The 18176-nt window shown below is 46.4% G+C and overlaps 1 protein-coding gene across 1 annotated transcript in view; it reads left to right on the top strand.

Annotated features, from left to right (window-relative positions):
- Nucleotides 1-1246: 1246 nt before the first annotated feature.
- dhh (desert hedgehog signaling molecule) overlaps nt 1247-18176 on the top strand; it is a 129029-nt gene continuing 112099 nt past the window's right edge. Inside the window, exon 1 of the mRNA XM_069905705.1 lies at nt 1247-1546. Coding sequence (XP_069761806.1) covers nt 1247-1546 — 300 coding nt within the window. The remainder of the gene's footprint in view (nt 1547-18176) is intronic.

Genomic DNA, 18176 nt, shown 5'->3' with positions numbered 1-18176 from the left:
CAATTCCCAAAAAATAGACAGCAAATTAGTCCGGGACCTTCAGTGTTGTGGTCAGTGGTGAGCACCTTCAGAATTCTTGACATGTGTAACAGCAAATGTGATGTATGTAAATGTGCACGGCTGTTAAAATAGTACAAACTTTAAACATGGGCCAGTACAATGCATATGGAAAACGTCCCGCGTTGAAACGACTGACCCAGGGAGATGGTCTATGCATGAATGGAAGCAGCGGCCACTGCAATCTGGACCCCCCCCCCCAGTTCACTTTTAAAATTTATAATTTTAGACATTCAGCACGGTAACAGGCCCTTTCGGCCCATGCCACCCAATTAACCTACACCCCATGGTACGTTTTGAACAGTGGGAGGAAACCAGTGCAGACACTGTGGGACCAATGCCATGCCACATAAAGCAGATTTATTGCCAGATATCACATACAACCCTGAGATTCTTTTTTCTGCCTATGAGGCAGAATTACCTCAAGTTGGTCATGCAAAAAAAAACCTGTACCCACCATCAGCAAATAAAGAAATGTAAACTGACTGCACTATAGAGAAAGAGAGAGAAAAAATCAATAAAGTGCACAATTTTGATTGAGGAGTTTGATGGTGGGGAAGCAGGTGTTCCTGGTGCGAGTCTTGTGACACACAGACCTCTTTCCTGACAGCAGCAGCGAGAAGAGAGCGTCTGCTGGGTGGTGAGGGAAGAAGGTACTTTCAATCGGTACTTTGGACGAGCTCTTACCCTTGGATGTGCAAACGTTTCAATAGGGAGGGATGTGAATAGTTTTGTCCCTTTCTGGATATCTATGCGGAAAAAAAAAGTTTGTTGACCGGCCTTTCCCATGAGTTTGCACAGGTTGCACCTGGGACAAAATCTACCCCAAGACAGTACCACAGATCAGTATTGGTATTCTGGCACGTTTTTTTAAAAAAAATATGGACCTGACCCTCAATTTGCACCTATTAACGCGGGCAATGAATCATAAAAGCCACTTTCTGAGCCATTAAATTATGGGGGGTTGTAAATGTTGCTTGGACTTTCTTTCTGTTTGTCTGACACAAGGTGGTGACCAGGCGCGAACGCGCCTTGATGAGGGACCTGCCTCTCTCGGTGGCGCGTCGCTGCTTTATTTTTGTTCCATGGCTGTACCAGAGAGGAGAGGGTGTCTGTCTCCGGCAGTGTGCGCTAGTCCTCGGGGAGCAGCCGATTTCAAAGAGAACTGCAGCCGGCGAGAGGCGGGGAGATGCAGCCGGGCTTGGAATTAGCTCGCTTCGGTCTGCTCTGCTGTTGTCTCCTTGTCCCCGTGCAGAGCTGTGGCCCCGGCCGGGGTTACGGCAGGAGGAGACCCTCCAGAAAGCTCACACCTCTCCTCTACAAACAATTCATCCCCAACGTGGCCGAGAAAACGCTGGGGGCCAGCGGCAGATCCGAGGGCAAAATCAGCCGCAATTCCGAGAAATTCAAGGAGCTAACTCCCAACTACAACCCTGATATCATATTCAAAGACGAAGAAGATACCCAGGCGGACCGTCTCATGACACAGGTAAGGGGAATCCTGCCAGTGCCCCTTGCAGCCCCCTAGCAGGTCGCTTTCACTCCATCCCCAGGGTGGGGGGTTTAAAAGACCCCCCCTATAGACTGGTCATAAAGATATTAAATAATCAGCGGAACGTTGAGATGGGGATCAGACGTCGCATCCTGACCTTATTTTCTTTAATGAGGCCCCGCCATTTAGAACGGTGGCATCGTACGCGGGTTTCATTTTTTTAAAATTGTCAACCCCTCCAATTTTAAGGCAACCCCCCCCCCCCCCCCCCACTTTCCTGGAACGGGAGGTGTCTTTCAGAGAGAGAGAAAAAAGAAAGGTTGGCTGAATTGGGAAAGCATGTCCTTATTTTGGGGCTACGTCTCCGTTTGGCACCTCATCGAATGACCCTCACCCACCCCGGCCGGGGAAAGCCCACATTTCTTTTGAGCAGGGACAAGGTGCAAGAACCTCGCATTCCCTCATCCCCGATCGTGCGCCATTCAAACCCCGATGCAAACCTTGCATTGCTTTGGAATGAACGCTGCGAGGTAGCGCTGGTTCGGAGACCTCGTCTCTTCTCTCGCTCTCTTCTCCCCCCCCCCCCCCCCCCAACCCCGAACTGGTGACAATGACCCGCGGAGAGAAGCTTCAGTGAAGGGACGGAGCGGCGTGGAGTTTCGGACCCTGACATCTTTCTGATGCAGAGTTAACAGATCTTTGCTCTGCACCCCCCCTCCCTTCTTCCCTCGAGCATTTACTGGGGGGTGACCTCCAGCCAGCCAAGACTGGTCGGCTGGGAGATGGTCAGGATTCGATGCCGTGGTGACTGGAGGCTGCATCCCGATGTTCTGGAGGCTGCATCGGGATCAAACAGTCCTGCATCCCGTTGCTATGGATATGGGAGCCGGGATGAGGCCGCCTCAGGCCCCCCCCCCCCACCCCCCAATGTTCTCTACATCCCAGTCTTGTCTTACCGTCCGACTTGCTGCAACACCATCCACCCCACCCCTCGCTTCTCTCCCCCTCTCTAAATCTGGCACTGACTTTCTCTCTCCCTCTCAGTCTCTCTCTCTTCTCCCTGTTTCTCTCTCTCTCCCTTTCTATTTCTCTCTTGCCCCCTTATTGTCTGTTTATCTTTCTGTCTCTCTCTCTCTCTCTTTCCTCCCCCCCCCCCCCACCCCCTTCTCTCTCCATCGATCCTTAGTCGTTCGCACTGGATGACTATTGGATTCTCGCATTTTGCGTGCTGTGCCGGGGGGAGGGAAGCGGTACTGTGCAGGAGTTTTAACAGCTCGCTTGTTTTCCGATGACCTTTAAGTCGCTCTGTGTTCGAGTTTCGGGATTGAGAAGATGGCCAGAGCGGTCGGGGATTTGTGTGGGGGGCGCGGGGGTGTCGATGTGAACCCCCAAGGGCGAGATGAGGAATGACGGGCTGGAACCTCACACAGAGGTGATGACTGCCCTCCAAACACGATTCTACCCTTGCATCTGCCCTGAGCCACGAGATTTGAGTTATCGGACTTGTTTTGCTTTTAAAGTCACTTATTTTGAATTGAGTCACTCGTGGGCTTTTTTTGGGTTGGTGATATCCAGGTTTCTTCACTCATGAGGTCTCTGCTGCATTTTACAGAACTGGGAAATATCAAATGTGTTGCAAAGCCTGGCTGCCCACGCACACGGACACAGAACGGGTGTTCCCGTTGTCATTGTGAAAGAAACACTAAACAGTGTTACCATTGTTGTTACCGACCACGAGCTGATGAAAGGCCGAGATTAAAAGGTTTCATTGGACTGTTTAGTTGGAGTTAATAGATTATTTGCATCAAAGACCATTGGGGTGACGTATTCTACTGGGAATCGACCACATCCCCAAATCCTGAAAACCTAGAAAAGTTCATTGGAATCAGTTGGTTATTGGACATGAGAAGTCGATGTCTCTTTTAAAAAATGACTCTTTTGAAAATGAACTAAGATTTAATACTGTCACTTTGAACTGATTTGGACCAATGGACCAGCTGGTTTCATTCCTTTATGTTGCATTTAGATTTATTGTCAGTGCATACATGACATCACATAGAACCCTGAGATTCTTTTTCCTGCAGGCCAGGCATTGGTAATGCAAGAAAAAAATCTACGTGACATATACATGTTAAGAAATGTAAGCAAACTGACTGTGGCCCCAGCACTCTTTCCTGATGGCAGCAGCGAGAACAGAGCGTGCGCTGGGTGGGGTGGATCCTTGATGATCACTCCTGCTCTCCAGCAGCTGCGTTCCCCGTAGATGTTCACGATGGCGGGGCGGGCTTTGCCTGTGATGTGTCCACTTTGCAGGGCTTTACGCTCAGGGGTGCCAGACTGCGATGCAGCCGGTCAGCACACTTTCCATCACACATCTGTAGAATTTTGCCAAGGTTTCCGGTGTCATACCAAACCTCAGCTAGAATGCAAATTAGCCTTGACATCCTTGGACCAAGAAAAGTAAGGGTTGGGATGGGGAGGCAGCAGGCAGTGTTTCTGAGTGTTATCATCAATCAAAACCCCCTTGTTTGAATGGAATTTCAGCAGAGGGACAATGATGGCAAAGCTGTGACAACGACATGGAGTGGGTCTGACACACACTTGGGTGAATGGTGGAAAACATTTGGAACTGTATCCCCACATATTGTTGACTTTGCTGAGGATGACTAAATCAAACAGGAAGCAAGTGGGATGGGACGGTTGACATAGCGGTTAGTGTAACGCCAGTGACCAGGTCCGGGCTTTGAATCTCGCGCTGTCTGTAAGGAGTTTGGACGTTCTCCCCGTGTCTGTGTGGGTTTTCCCTGGGGCTCCGGTTTCCTCCCACTGTTTGAAACGTACCGGGGGTTGTAGGCTATGGAATGTAATTGGGTAGCATGGGCTTGTGGGTCGAAATGGCCTGTTACTGCACTGTCTAAATTGTATTGTTAAAATTTTTTTTAAATTATTTATTTAAATTTAATAAACCAAAGGATTGAGGAAGTTGTAAGTAGGATAATTTACCCACAATTGTCCTTGCTTCTATACCAGGTCCTCTTAGCTGCACAGAATGCACATTTAGTTCAGACGAAGGAAGGCGACTCAACTTGACTTCTCTCTCTCTCTCTCTGTTGTGATGGTTCTCCTTTCTGAAACCAACCTGCACTTGGGAAATGAAAATGAATGTTTGTGAAGGACTGGCATTTGACTGACTGCTGAATTCGGGATTCAAGATTATTTTACTGTCAAATAATAAAACCTAAACTGTGACCTTAAACAAATTTTCCTTTCGTCTACTGTGAGGCAGACTAAAGCAGAAATTGTCCAGTGCCCCTCGCAATCAGAGAAAGAGAAGCAAAAGAGAGTCTTCCTTCCCACCTCCCCCGAGTCACTGAGGGTCTGTGGGTTCAGCTCCAGTGCTCCTGCAGCCCCCCAGCCTTCAGTGAGAATCTTATTTGCTGCTTCTGTAGACTTTTCTTGCCAATCTATCTCTAAATGAGGCTCAGCAGTGGGTGTTTACAAAGTGAATTCTGGATTGATACCCGCCAATTTTCTAACTTTCTTAAAGGTAACCGAATGTTTCTCAAACATTGAAATCAAATGATTTTTTTTTTTTAGAAAAACTATGCACAAAAACCCAATGTTACAAATTAATTCATTGCACAAATGTACAGTCTTAATCCGATTTTATGCCTTGACAAAGTGTCCTCCTTCCCATTAATTAAATATGTGCAACCATCTGGATCAATCAATAGCCCCTTTCACATTGGCGAAGCGCTAAATTGGCATTTCAATGAACCATTTTAAAATACTGATAGAGCCCTTCACATTGGACCAATGTTAACCAATTCAAGATTCAATTTATCGTTGTAATAAAAAAGTGTCATCTACACAAAATTGCTCTTGCCTGCGGTAAGGCAGGCAGATTTGCCATTGGCAAAAGTTGCTTGAAGTGCCTCTTACAGTTATTCCCCCCCCCCATGTCCATAGATTTTCCTCCATCGTCTCTGCAGCCAATCAAAGTGCAGTGCAAGCCATTGGCAACCCGAGCTCTAGATCGGAATCTGCGCCCCTTTCACACTCACCACCCAGCATCCCAGAGCCAAGGGACACCTATTCCTCCAGCAGTAATGTCCTGCATACCCCCCTGTCCCATTAACACTGGGCAAACCAGTACACTGATTCCAAATGAATCGGCAATGATACGCCCTCCCTAGGCGGTTCATCCCCAGGGCAATTTGGCCCCTGCATGCTTGTTCACGAATGATCACACTGCTACATTAACCAGTAGATAATGAGATAGACAACAGACTCGCCAAGGCAAATAGCACCTTTGGAAGACTACACAAAAGAGTCTGGAAAAACAACCAACTGAAAAACCTCACAAAGATAAGCGTATACAGAGCCGTTGTCATACCCACACTCCTGTTCGGCTCCGAATCATGGGTCCTCTACCGGCACCACCTACGGCTCCTAGAACGCTTCCACCAGCGTTGTCTCCGCTCCATCCTCAACATCCATTGGAGCGCTCACACCCCTAACGTCGAGGTACTCGAGATGGCAGAGGTCGACAGCATCGAGTCCACGCTGCTGAAGATCCAGCTGCGCTGGATGGGTCACGTCTCCAGAATGGAGGACCATCGCCTTCCCAAGATCGTATTATATGGCGAGCTCTCCACTGGCCACCGTGACAGAGGTGCACCAAAGAAAAGGTACAAGGACTGCCTAAAGAAATCTCTTGGTGCCTGCCACATTGACCACCGCCAGTGGGCTGATAACGCCTCAAACCGTGCATCTTGGCGCCTCACAGTTTGGCGGGCAGCAGCCTCCTTTGAAGAAGACCGCAGAGCCCACCTCACTGACAAAAGGCAAAGGAGGAAAAACCCAACACCCAACCCCAACCAACCAATTTTCCCTTGCAACCGCTGCAATCGTGTCTGCCTGTCCCGCATCGGACTGGTCAGCCACAAACGAGCCTGCAGCTGACGTGGACTTTTTTACCCCCTCCATAAATCTTCGTCCGCGAAGCCAAGCCAAAGAAAGAAGATGGTTAATTACTGGGTTGAAGTGCTAGTGTGAAATACAACATGATTATTGCCTTTTGAATATTGTTGACAGTAAAATGTAAATTTAAGCTAATTTTTGCTAGGATTAGCAATTGCTTTTTTTTTAAAAAACACACATCTCCTAGTTTCCTTTGTTGTCTATTCCAAAGTATTTCTAATGGCATTGGTGGTTCCTTTGAACTTGACCTAGTTCATTGTGTCTGAGTGAAACACAAAAGTCTGCAGATGCTGTGATTGCTGTTAAAAACACACTGGAGGAACTCGGTCAGTCTTTTCAGCATACATAGGAGACAAAGCTACATCACGGATGTTTCAGGCCTGAGCCCTTCTTCAAGGAAAAAGGAAAGAATGAAAGGACAGAATAGAGACTGTGTTGGCTGGGGGAGGAGTCCAAACATGATGAGGGGAAAGGTGAGAATTGATTTTGTCTGTGCGAAGGGAGACAGGGAAAAGGGAGAGAGACGGAGCTGGGGGAAGGCACAGGGGGATAGAAGTGAGGGATTCAACGAAAGTGAGAGAAGTCGACGTTAATGCCATATGGTTGGATGGAGCCCAGTCGGAAGATGAGATGTTGTTCCTCCAATTTACTGGTGGTCTCAGTGTGTGAGATCGTGGACAGACATGTCAGTGGGGAATGGGACGGGAAATTGAAATGGGCAGCCACTGGGAGATCCATGCTATTGCGGCGGGCAGAGCCAAGGTGCTCAGCATAGCAATCTCCCAGTTTGCACCCAGTCTCTCCGATGTGGAGGCGACTATAAATGTGACTGTAACCAGCAATTGTGTCTTGAGGTCTGATAGTAAACGTTAATTGCAGATTGGTAGAGGTCCATTATACATGCAAGTCAATGGCCATGCCTTTTCTGTTGACGCGCTGGGTCAAGTACCACATCGCACATTTTGTGAGGAGGCCATACTGTTTTTGATAACTAAAATGAAATACTATACTTACATGAGTATTGGCAATCGAACAACACAGATGTAATTGGCAAATCAACAAAACCGGATAAGTAAGAATTTTAATTTTCATCTGCTAAGTTGTTGTGATCCAAAAAGTGAGGTGGATAAAATTTAAATTTAGAAATACAAATTTAGACATGAAGCTCAGTAACAGGCCATTTCGGCCTGAGTCCATGCCGCCCAATTTACACCCCATTGACCTACAAACACCCCGCCCCCCCCCCCCCCGGTACATTTTGAAGGGTGGGAAGAAACCGGATCCCCTGGGGAAAACCCACACAGACACGGGGAGAACGGGTAAACTCCTCACAGACAGCGTGGGATTCGAACCCTGGTCCAGATTGCGCTAACCGCTATGCCAACTGTTGCGCCCTAAAAACATGGAACGTTTTACAAATTTGGGTGTCATCCATCCCAAATTTCCACTTTTGGTCAGTGTGCTGCCACAGTGAGATTCAAGGGTCACTTTACAAAAGAATTTTACTCTGTTGTTACAAAGGTCTGGAAGACAATGGGGGAAACAGTTATGGGTTGGAACGAATTGGATGGCTGTTGTAAGGAGCCAGTAGCAGTAGGATGAGCCGAAGGCCCTCCACTTGTGCTGCAGAAATCAATGAATAGAAGGCACAGCAGCAGAGACCAGAATTTCTGTTTGCTTGCTTAAAATATGCAACATACAGGAAGAAAACACAAACTGCAATGGAAAAACACATTTGAACAATCTGTTCAGATCAAAAGACACATGATAGCCACTTTTGCAAATGAACTGTAAGAGTTAAGATTGCGTGGAACTGCAAAATTCACCTGGATAAGAAATAACTAAGCTTTGTTCAATGTATAAAGTTGAACAAAAACAAATGTGGGCCTCCCAGAGAGGATGTTATTACACCTTTTCTGTTTTGAACTGAGAAGGATGGGTGAGAATCGCTTTGTAAATGTTCATTGTCACTCTAGTGTTCAACTATTGGCAGGAGCCTATCCCTTTCTTGTTTTCAGTTTCCTCGACGTTCCGACTTCTTGAAAGTAGCTGCGTTATTTCAGAATGCTTTCATTTCAAACGTTGTGGTCAATGGTGAAGTGTAAACTTTTCACTGATTCGGTCGCCAAGCTTTTATCAACTACGTAGAAAAATCTGATGTGGAGTGGGCCCCCCTCCCCTCCGCGTACAATAAAGGAGAGGGGCAGGGGAAGAACGTTAGTATCTTTTTAAGGTACTGTTATATTTTTACTGTAGCAACTGGTCGTTGTCGAGAAAATATCACAAAGCAGAGAAATGAAAAGATCCAAAGATCTTAAAAGTACTACCAGCCTTTCTTGCTTTGAGTTCACTTCCCTCTTTCTCTGGACTGCCAGTATCAGAACCTTGTAAACTTTCCACTGAAAATGCACACCACAGTCATTTTTTTTCCCAATAGCTTTGTCTTAAACATCCCTGATTTAACATTGTACATTTGTACATCCTCTGACAATATTCAGATTGTTTTACAAACATAATAATGTTCACATTCCATGAAGTACAAGGTCAGATATAACATTTACAAATAGTCCCAATGTGTTGAGAGGGTAGAAACGTGAAATCTGCAGACCCTGTGGTTGAAGTAGAAACACAATTTGGAGAAACTCAGCAGGTCAAACAGTGTTCGTTATGTAGCAAAGATAAAGATACAGAACCGACATTTCAGGCTTGAGCCCTTCAAGTGATGAACAAAATGTGGGCAGGTGTCCAAACAAAATGGTGGTGGGTGGAGGGGCAGGGGGAGTAGCACAGTCCCACAGGGCAGGAGGTAATAGGTGGAGAAGGGAGGGAGGGAGGGCACTGCAGAAAACAGGGGGGGGGGGAGATGGGTCAGTGAATGGAGAGGGAAGGGGATGGAGAGCTAGAGGAAAGGAGATGGGGGAGAAGGGGGAGTAGGCTAAAGTAGTCTTTCCCCCCCACCCCCTCCCCCTCACCATTTGCTGGTATGTCCTTCCCTTATCCATTTACTTCATGTTTTGCCTGTGATGGCCTGGGCTGTGTCCACTACCTGTCGCAGGGCTTTACGCTCAGGGGTATTGGTGTCCCCGTCCCAGACCATGATGCTCTCCTTCGGCAGCGTTCCCTGTAGATGTTCTCAATGGTGGGGAGGGGTTTTGCCTGTGATGTCCTGGGCTGTGTCAACTACCTGTTGCAGGGTTTTACACTCAGGGGTATGGTATCCCCAGACCAGGCTGTGAAGCTCTCTGATGGCAGCGTTCCCTGTAGATGTACTCGGTGGGAGGGTTTTTCTCACTGAAAGAGCGAGATGAGGCTGGTGGAAATGAAAGGAACTCATGGAGTATGGACACCAGTAGAAATTAGTTGACTGAATGTTGCATCTGCTATATAATTATCACTCCAATCACATTTTCCTTACAATTGGATTTGATTAGGAAAATTTGAGAACCAGTTCATAGCCAGTTAAAGTAAATCTTAACATTCAGTTTTCCTCTGTTTCTAAATGCAGAATTATTGTGGTTTTTAACTCTGATTCAATTACAAATCAGATTAGAATTATTTTATCAGCATATCTGAATATATTGTATGAGGTTGGTATTGGAAAAATATAACTGTAGATAATCTTGTCCAGCTCCATGGAAAACTTTTTTTTTGTCTTTTTTATCTGTTGCTTTGTTTTAAACAGATTTTATTGCAAAGGCATAATGCTATCTTGAGTCGGATGCAAAACGTGAAATGATAAGATCAACTGATAATAGCTGAACATGCAATGTACTTTTAAAAGATGTGAACAAATTGTTCATGCTTGATTTCCAGTGTGACAAAATGACAGAAAAGATTAAAAGCCACATCTTGTGTTGGGATCACAAATAGATTTATGCAGTAGATGTTGGTGAAGGTGGTGAGAGCAACGTTATTATAGCGCCAGTGATCCAGGTTTGAATCCTGCGCTCTCTGTAAAGGAGTTGATACGTTCTCTCCCCTGTGTCTGCGTGAGTTTCCCCGGGGGCTCCAGTTTCCTCCCAGATGTACTGGGCTTGTCGCTTAATTGTCACATGGGTATCTTTGAGTGCATGGGCCAGAAGAGCCTGTCACCGTGCTAAATCTCTAAATTAAATAAATAAATGCCTATTTTTTAAAATTAGTTCACATTTTAGGAATAGGTGCAATCAAACAAAATTTCCCCTGACCAACATTGCAGTTTGGAATAAGACATCAGTGATATTTTTGTATCGTCTTGTGAACTCCAAGAATTGGTCGAGGTTGTCTAAATCCATTTGGCTTGGCTCCTTAAAGTTTGACAGAGGAAATGTGCCCCATCTCAGATTGGAACGGATTTAAATTCATAAATAAATGTTGTGATCCAGTAGCTCTGATGTGCCCTTCTCTAATTTGGAGAGAGACTGCGTGCACCTTTGCTCCATCCGCACTAGTAACAGGGACCTCCCAGTAGCCAACCATTTCAGTTCTAGATCACACTCACCCTCACATGTCTCTCCACTATCCCACTAAGACCACCCGCAAATTGGGGGAACAACACCTGATTTTCCGCCTAGGCTCTCTCCAGCCGGATGGCATTAGCATCAACTTCTTTGGTTTCTGATAACCTGTTATCCTCTTCCCCTCAACCCTTCTCCTTTCCAATTTTACTCCCTTCTTCCCCTAGCCACACCTCCACCCCTTGATTGCTGCTGTCCCCTCCCTCCCTTCTCCAGCTATCACCTATTACCTTTGCCCACTCCACTCTTTTGTTCGGGTACCTGTCGGCATTTTGCTCACACCTTGATGAAGGGCTCAAGCCCGAAACGTTGGTGATGTATCTTTATTTTTCCTACATAAAGGACACTATTTGAACTACTGAGTTTCTCCAGCATGGTGTTTTACACTTCAACCACAGTGTCTGTAGATTTTCGTGTTTTAGCTCAAATGTTGAGTTTTGGAGAGCAAGTGTGCAGATTGCACATCAGCGCCTCTACTTGCTCAGGAGTTTGCAGGGGTTCAGTTCGACACCTGGAACCCTGGTAAATTTCTTCAGAGGTGTGGTGGAAACTGTGCTGACCGGCTGCATCACGGCCTGGCATGGGGGACACCAATAGCCCTGAGCGTAAAGCCCTGCAAAAGGTATCGGACCAGCCCAGGATGTCACAGGTAAAATCCTCCCCAACATCGAGAACATCTACAGGTAATGCTGCCGTCGGAGAGCAGCAGCAATCATCAAGGATCCACACCACCCAGCACATGCTCTGTTCTCGCTGCTGCCGTCAGGAAAGAGATAAAGGCGCCACAAGACTCACACCACCAGGTTCAGGAACAGCTGCTCCCCCTCCACCATCAGACTCCTCAACGGCAAACTCAATCAGAGACTCATTGAGGACTCTTACTTGTGCACTTTATTCATTTTCTCTCCCTTTGTATCACATACAGGGTTGGCACCAGAACAAGTCTGAGTGGTTGGGGAGGGGGGGGGGCACAATCTGACGTTAAAAAAACTCACTCAGCGATTGGGGGGATGGTGCGAGAGGAGGTGGTGCTGCCCACCATAACCTGCCCCGTGTGCCGCTGCTGCCGCCGCCGTCGTCCTCTCTCCGACGTAACAGACAAACGCACTGCTTTTATTGCAGATGAGTGACACTAGGCTCCAGGTAAGGGGGGGGGGGGAATGCTTGCGAGCTGGTGGGGAGAGGGGTTCACAATACCTCGTTTGGGGAGGTCAATGCGCCTGAATGCCCCCCTCCAGGCACCAACCCTGACCGCACAGTCAGTTTGTTTTCATTTCTTTATTTGTCGTGTACAGTCTTTTTTCTTGCACTGCCAATAAGTGGTAATTCTGCCTGGCCCACAGGGAAAAGAATCTCAGGGTTGTATGTGACATCACATTATGTATCTGACAATAAATCTGAGAGCTGCAAATGGTGAAGCATTGACATTTGTCCCTTCATTCCCAGATTCTCAGCTTACTTGCTATCCAGCCTCTAAAACAATCTATGATCACCCCACCCTACCTTCATTTCCATGGATACAATATTCAATTGTTGTGCCCTGTATTACGCTACATTGTTGCCAAACAGTGAAGTGCAAGAATAACTTCCAACATTCTTTTCATCCGTTGAACGGCATTGTCAGGAGTTGAGGAAAGCGATTTAAGGTTTGGAACAGAAATAGTCTTGTGCTAGTAGGAATGGCTTTACTTTGGATTAGGAGATCTGAATTTAATGCAAAAATAGTAAGCGGGATTTGTTCAAACGATGAAGGTTTTGTGTGGCCCACTTGTATTGTGGGGCAGGGTGATGGGAGAAGTGAAAAGGAAATTTTGTAATGCTACGGTTGCGAACAAACCATTTATAATTCCCCGGGCGATGTCGATAATTTTGCTGATACAGAAGCATTGTAGCAGGAAGCCATTCACAGCATCAGGCATCCAGCTTCACACACGGGATAGACCAGAATGATACCACAGGGTCATGTTGTGTGGTATATTTCTTCATTCCTTATTGTAAAGGATGTCATCTCATTATTTGATCACTGTGGGTTATGCTGATGCCATGAATACAGCGATTTGATTCGGAATTTATTTTATTGAACGTATCTCGAAATTCGTTAAGCAGCCACAAAAAGGCTATAAATTACATTTTTTTGAAAAAAAACCTAAATTAGTGCAAAAGACGAGAAAGTGGTTCATTGATCATTCAGGAATCTGCTGGCGGAGGGGGAAGAAGCTGCCCCTGTGCCGCTGGGTGCTCGTCTTCAGGCTCCTGTACCTTTTCCCCTGATGGTAGCAGAGTGAAGAGGGCGTGGCCTGGGTGGTGAGGAAAGAGGCTGCTTTTTAAAGACACCGCCTCATGTAGATGTCCTCAATGGAGTGAAGTCTGGTGCCTGTGATGTTGCAGGTTGAGTTAACAACCCTCTGGAGTTTATTCTTGTGCTGAGAGTTGGCGCCTCCATACCAGGCAGTGATGCTACCAGCCAGAATGCTCTCCACGGTCCACTTGTAGAGGTTTCCAAGTCTTCGGTGACGTCCTGAATCTCCTCAGACTCCTCATGAGGTGAGGTATAGCTGCTGGTGAGACTTCTTTGTGATTGCATTGACATCAATGTGGAATCTCCCATTTGAAATGTGCATTCTGTAAAATGAGATTACATACTGAAAGCAGCATTGGAGGCTTTCAGGCAATGCATTGAAATCATGGCACGGATAAGCCTAAAAAAAAAGTGTGTGAATAAATCTATTTATAATTCAGCTTTCCGAGTTTATCAGTTCAAATGTTTGATGTTTCTTATAAATAACTGAAGAAGCAAAAATAAAGATATTTGGTTTCCCTCTTTGCGCTGAACAGCCTACTTCACTTCCCTGTCCCATTCCCCTTGCTGACATGTCTGCCCATGGCTTTGTGCATGGCCAGACTGAGACCACCCATCAATTGGAGGAACAACGCCTCATCTGCCGACTGGGCTCCCTCCAACTGGTTGGCATTAACGTGGACCTCTCTGGTTTCCTTTAGAAACCCCCTCTCCCCACCCACCCACCAACTTTCCCTGTCTCCTTTCCTCCAGCTCTCTCTCTTCCCTTTTTCACTCTCCTTACAAAAACAGCCCCTCCTCTCCCGATCAATTCTCATTTTCCTCTTGCCTGGCCTCCTATTCATGTCCAATTTTGTCTGTCGGTCTGTGCTCCTGCCCATTCCCTTCTCCCCAGCCTTTTAATTCAGACGCCTGCCTGCTTTTTACTCACACCTTGAGGAAGGGCTCAGACCAGAAACGTCGGTGATATGTCTTTACCTCCTATTGACGCTGTGTGACCGGCCGAGCTCCTCCAGCATATCTGTGTTTTCACTTGGGTCGAGGGCAATTCCGTGGGGGTTGACTGTACCTTAATCACTTGGGTACAGTGCCAAAGCAGTGAGGGATCACAGATTACTTGAACTATGAATGGTATTATAGCCAAATTTATTTTTGTTCTCCATCCCAGCACCAATCACTGCACAATTAACAGAAGAGGGGATAAGGTTTGATTTTTAATTTCCCTGAACTGAGTCCAGGAGCTCCATCAGAAGTAGCACACGGCAGCTTGGATCAATGAATACCACCCACATTGGGTGGAGATCCTTCAACCTTGCTTGTCTGTGTGATCCATTTCTATGCAGGGCATTCATTACAGAATGTTACAACACAGGCTTTTTGGCCCTCAATGTTGTGCTGACCTTTTTTTTGCATCTTGGACATACAGCGCGGTAACAGGCCCTTTCGGCCCACGAGCCCGTGCCACCCAATTAACCTACACCTCTGGTGCATTTCGAATGGTGGGAGGAAACTGGAAGCCCTGGGGAAAACCCACACAGACACACAGAGAACATACAAACTCCTTAAAGACAGCGCAGCATTCAAACCCTGGTCCCAATCGCTAGCGCGGTAATGGTGTTATGCTAATTGCCACCTTGCCAAATTTAGTCCAACTGGAAAAAAAAACCCTTCCTCCCTCTATTTTTCTTTCATCCATTTGCCTGTCTAAGTCTGTTAAACACCCCTATTGTTCCAGCCTCCACCACCATCCCTGGCAAGGCATTCCAGGCACCCACAATTCTGTATTTTTGACAAAAAATTACCCCTGATGTTTCCCCTAAACTTCTCTCCCTTTATTTTGTACAGATGTCCTCTGGTATTTGCTGTTCCTTTCCAGGTGCTGGCCATCCACCCTACCCATGACTCTCAGAATTTTGTTGACCTCAATTAAGTCTCCTCTCATCCTTCTACACTCTAACGAGAAAAGTCCCAGCTCTGCTAACCTTGCCTCTTAAGACGGATTTTCCTATTAGAGCATTGGAACCTGAGGGGACTCCTCAAGCAACTCACATTAAGCAAATTCTAGTTCTGATACATCTCCTGAGAAGAGAAAGCAAATGTAGCACTTTGCATCCAAGCTCGTTCCCGTATATAAGGGCATTAAATTGTAAATTTACTTCTTTTCAAGGTAACAAACTGCGGCACTTCACCAAAGAAATAAAATAAAATTGCAGCGTGTGACTCGATGGTTAAAATTGGGGGTGAATTCAATTTCACTTTCTTTAAGTAAATTTTGCATGATGAATTTCCACAAATAATTCAATGATCTTGTTGACAATAGCAGACTGTGCTTTGATATCTCGATCAAGTAGGAGTTGAATCTCATCAGTGCACTCTTTGCAAATTGACTGATCGACTTAATGATGTTACTTGCATAACTCCACTGGTTTCTTTTCCTGATGACATTGGTCCACAGCAAGATTAGATCCAGGGATGCCAGGTGTCTCAAGCTGCTTCCTTCAAAGCAGTGGATCGACAGGCTTTTTGATTAATGAGGGACACGAGTAAATCCAATCTTGCTCTGGCTCAAGACCAAATGGACCTTTCGGAATGCCATTACTGGAGCGTGATTTGAACCTCACCCAGCCCACTTTCACGCAGCCCAATGCAGCCCTGCATAGACTGGGGATTGAAAGGTAGAACGGTCCTGGGCCAAATGATCCTGTCGGTGCATCAGATGCTGTGTCAACATATTGATGATCCCAACCACGTGCAAAAGTGGTCACCGTGCTGATAAAAGAATTCACCTCACCTAGTCTAGCCCAGCCATTCTCAGCACATTTAAGGAGGGGCCACAGAATGAAATCATAAAGGAGAGAAGCACTTGACTGCTTCACAGGGAAGGGACCATAATCTTTGAGCAGAGTCGAAAGCAGATCATAGCCCAAAAAAAGGTTAGCCAGCAGTGACACTTTGTGAGGAAATTGAGACGATTCGGGACATCACCGAAGACTCTCGTAAACTTCTGTAGGTGGACTGTGGAGAACATTCTGGTTGGTTGCATCACTGCCTGGTACGGAGGCACCAATGGTCAGGACAAGTATAAACTCCAGAGGGTAGTTAACTCAGCCTGTGACATCACAGACACCAGACTTCACTCCATCGAGGATATCTACATGAGGCAGTGTCTTAAAAAAGCAGCCTCTATCCTCAAAGACCCCCCCCCCCCCACCACCACCCAGACCATGCCCTTTTCACTCTGCTACCATCAGGGGAAAGGTACAGGAGTCTAAAGACAAGCACCTAGTATCACAAGGACAGCTTCTTCCCCTCCGTCATCAGATTCCTGAATGATCAAGGAACCAAAGATACTGCCTCACTTTGACATTTCGTGCACTATTTTTATTTATTTTGTACGGTGGTTTATATAAATGTTTGGCCTGTGACGCTGCCACAAAACAACAAATTTTGTGACTTGTTTGTGACAATAAGTTCTGATTCTGAGAATAGCTGGTCTTGCCTGTCTTTGAAAGTGATCTGGTGAAAAAGGTTTCTGCCTGATCAGACCACAAAATCCAGGCACCCACAGACTATTCATTATGTTGCGTAAAGGTTGGTGTTTGGCAAATGGGACATGTTAAATTGTATTGCAATGAGATTGTTGCATCTATTGTACATTTACCAGCATGTTTCCAAATGCAGATGAAGCAACTGTAGACATATTTGCATATGCACTAATTATTCATTTTAATGATCCATTCTTGAGATCCGAGCATCATCGGCACAGCTGACGATTACTTGTGACTGTGCTCAATGGCCGCTTCGAACTACTGTGCTCTGCGTGGCGAAGGTGTTCCTGCAGTGCTATGAGATGGGGGGGGGGGGGGGGGGGGTGTCGAGTTTGGTCCCAGTGCTGAAGGAATGGCAACATTCTTCCTCCTCAGGAAGGTGTGTGGCTTGATGGCTCCTATCCACCTGCCATCCCTCCCATCAGTTCCTGGAAGGCACACATTCTGGATGCACTGTCAGAAGCTTTGACACAACCTCTCACTGTCCGGGACCATGAGGTGTTGTATTCCAAAGGCAGTGATCATGTTGGATTGATGCTGAAAGCATCATACACCCCTTTGGAGCTGAGTCGCATCGAAAGATTGGTAGCTCCTTATCTCCCAATGCATCCAATTTCATCCTCTTGTTTAAATGTCATCATGTGAAATGCTGGAGGAACTCAGAAGGTCTTGCAGTATCCACAGGAGAGAATGATGTATTACCAGTGTTTTGGGCCTGAGCTTTTCCTCTGGAGTGTGAGAAAGGGCTCAGGCCTGAATTGTCACTAATATACCTTTACCTCCTATGTACGCTGTGAGACCGGCTGAGTCTCTCCAGCATTTTTTTTTAATAGAACTGCAATCACGGTGTCGGCAGACCTTTGTTTCGCTCAAATATCATCTTGGCCTTGGCACCATTGCTGTTGTTGTAATTTATTCCCAGCCCTACAACTCCTGAGATCCAGGAGTATCAGAGCCAGTACCACTGTTCCTTCAACACCCCCCTCTCCCCAGGAATAAAGACTGAAGACCAGCCAGGGGAGGAGTCCAGACCAAAAAAAAGGTATTAAATTGATACGATAAGAGGAGAGGTGAGAATTGATTTTTGGTACAATGAAAGGAGATAGGGAAAAGGGAGAGAGAATGAGCTGGGGGAAAGGCATCAAGGGGGAAAAAGAAGGAGGGCAATTTAACAGAAGCCAGAGATGTCGATATTAATGCCATCTGGTTGAAGGGAGCCCATACGAAAGATGAGGTGTTGCTCCTCCAATTTCCAGGTGGTCTCAGTGGATGAGACCACGGACAGACATGTCAGCAAGGGA

The sequence above is a fragment of the Narcine bancroftii genome, chromosome 12 (genome assembly GCF_036971445.1).
Source record: "Narcine bancroftii isolate sNarBan1 chromosome 12, sNarBan1.hap1, whole genome shotgun sequence".
Classification (NCBI taxonomy): domain Eukaryota; kingdom Metazoa; phylum Chordata; class Chondrichthyes; order Torpediniformes; family Narcinidae; genus Narcine; species Narcine bancroftii.
Note: the sequence above shows the minus strand (reverse complement) of the source record. Positions and strands in the feature narration are given on the sequence as shown.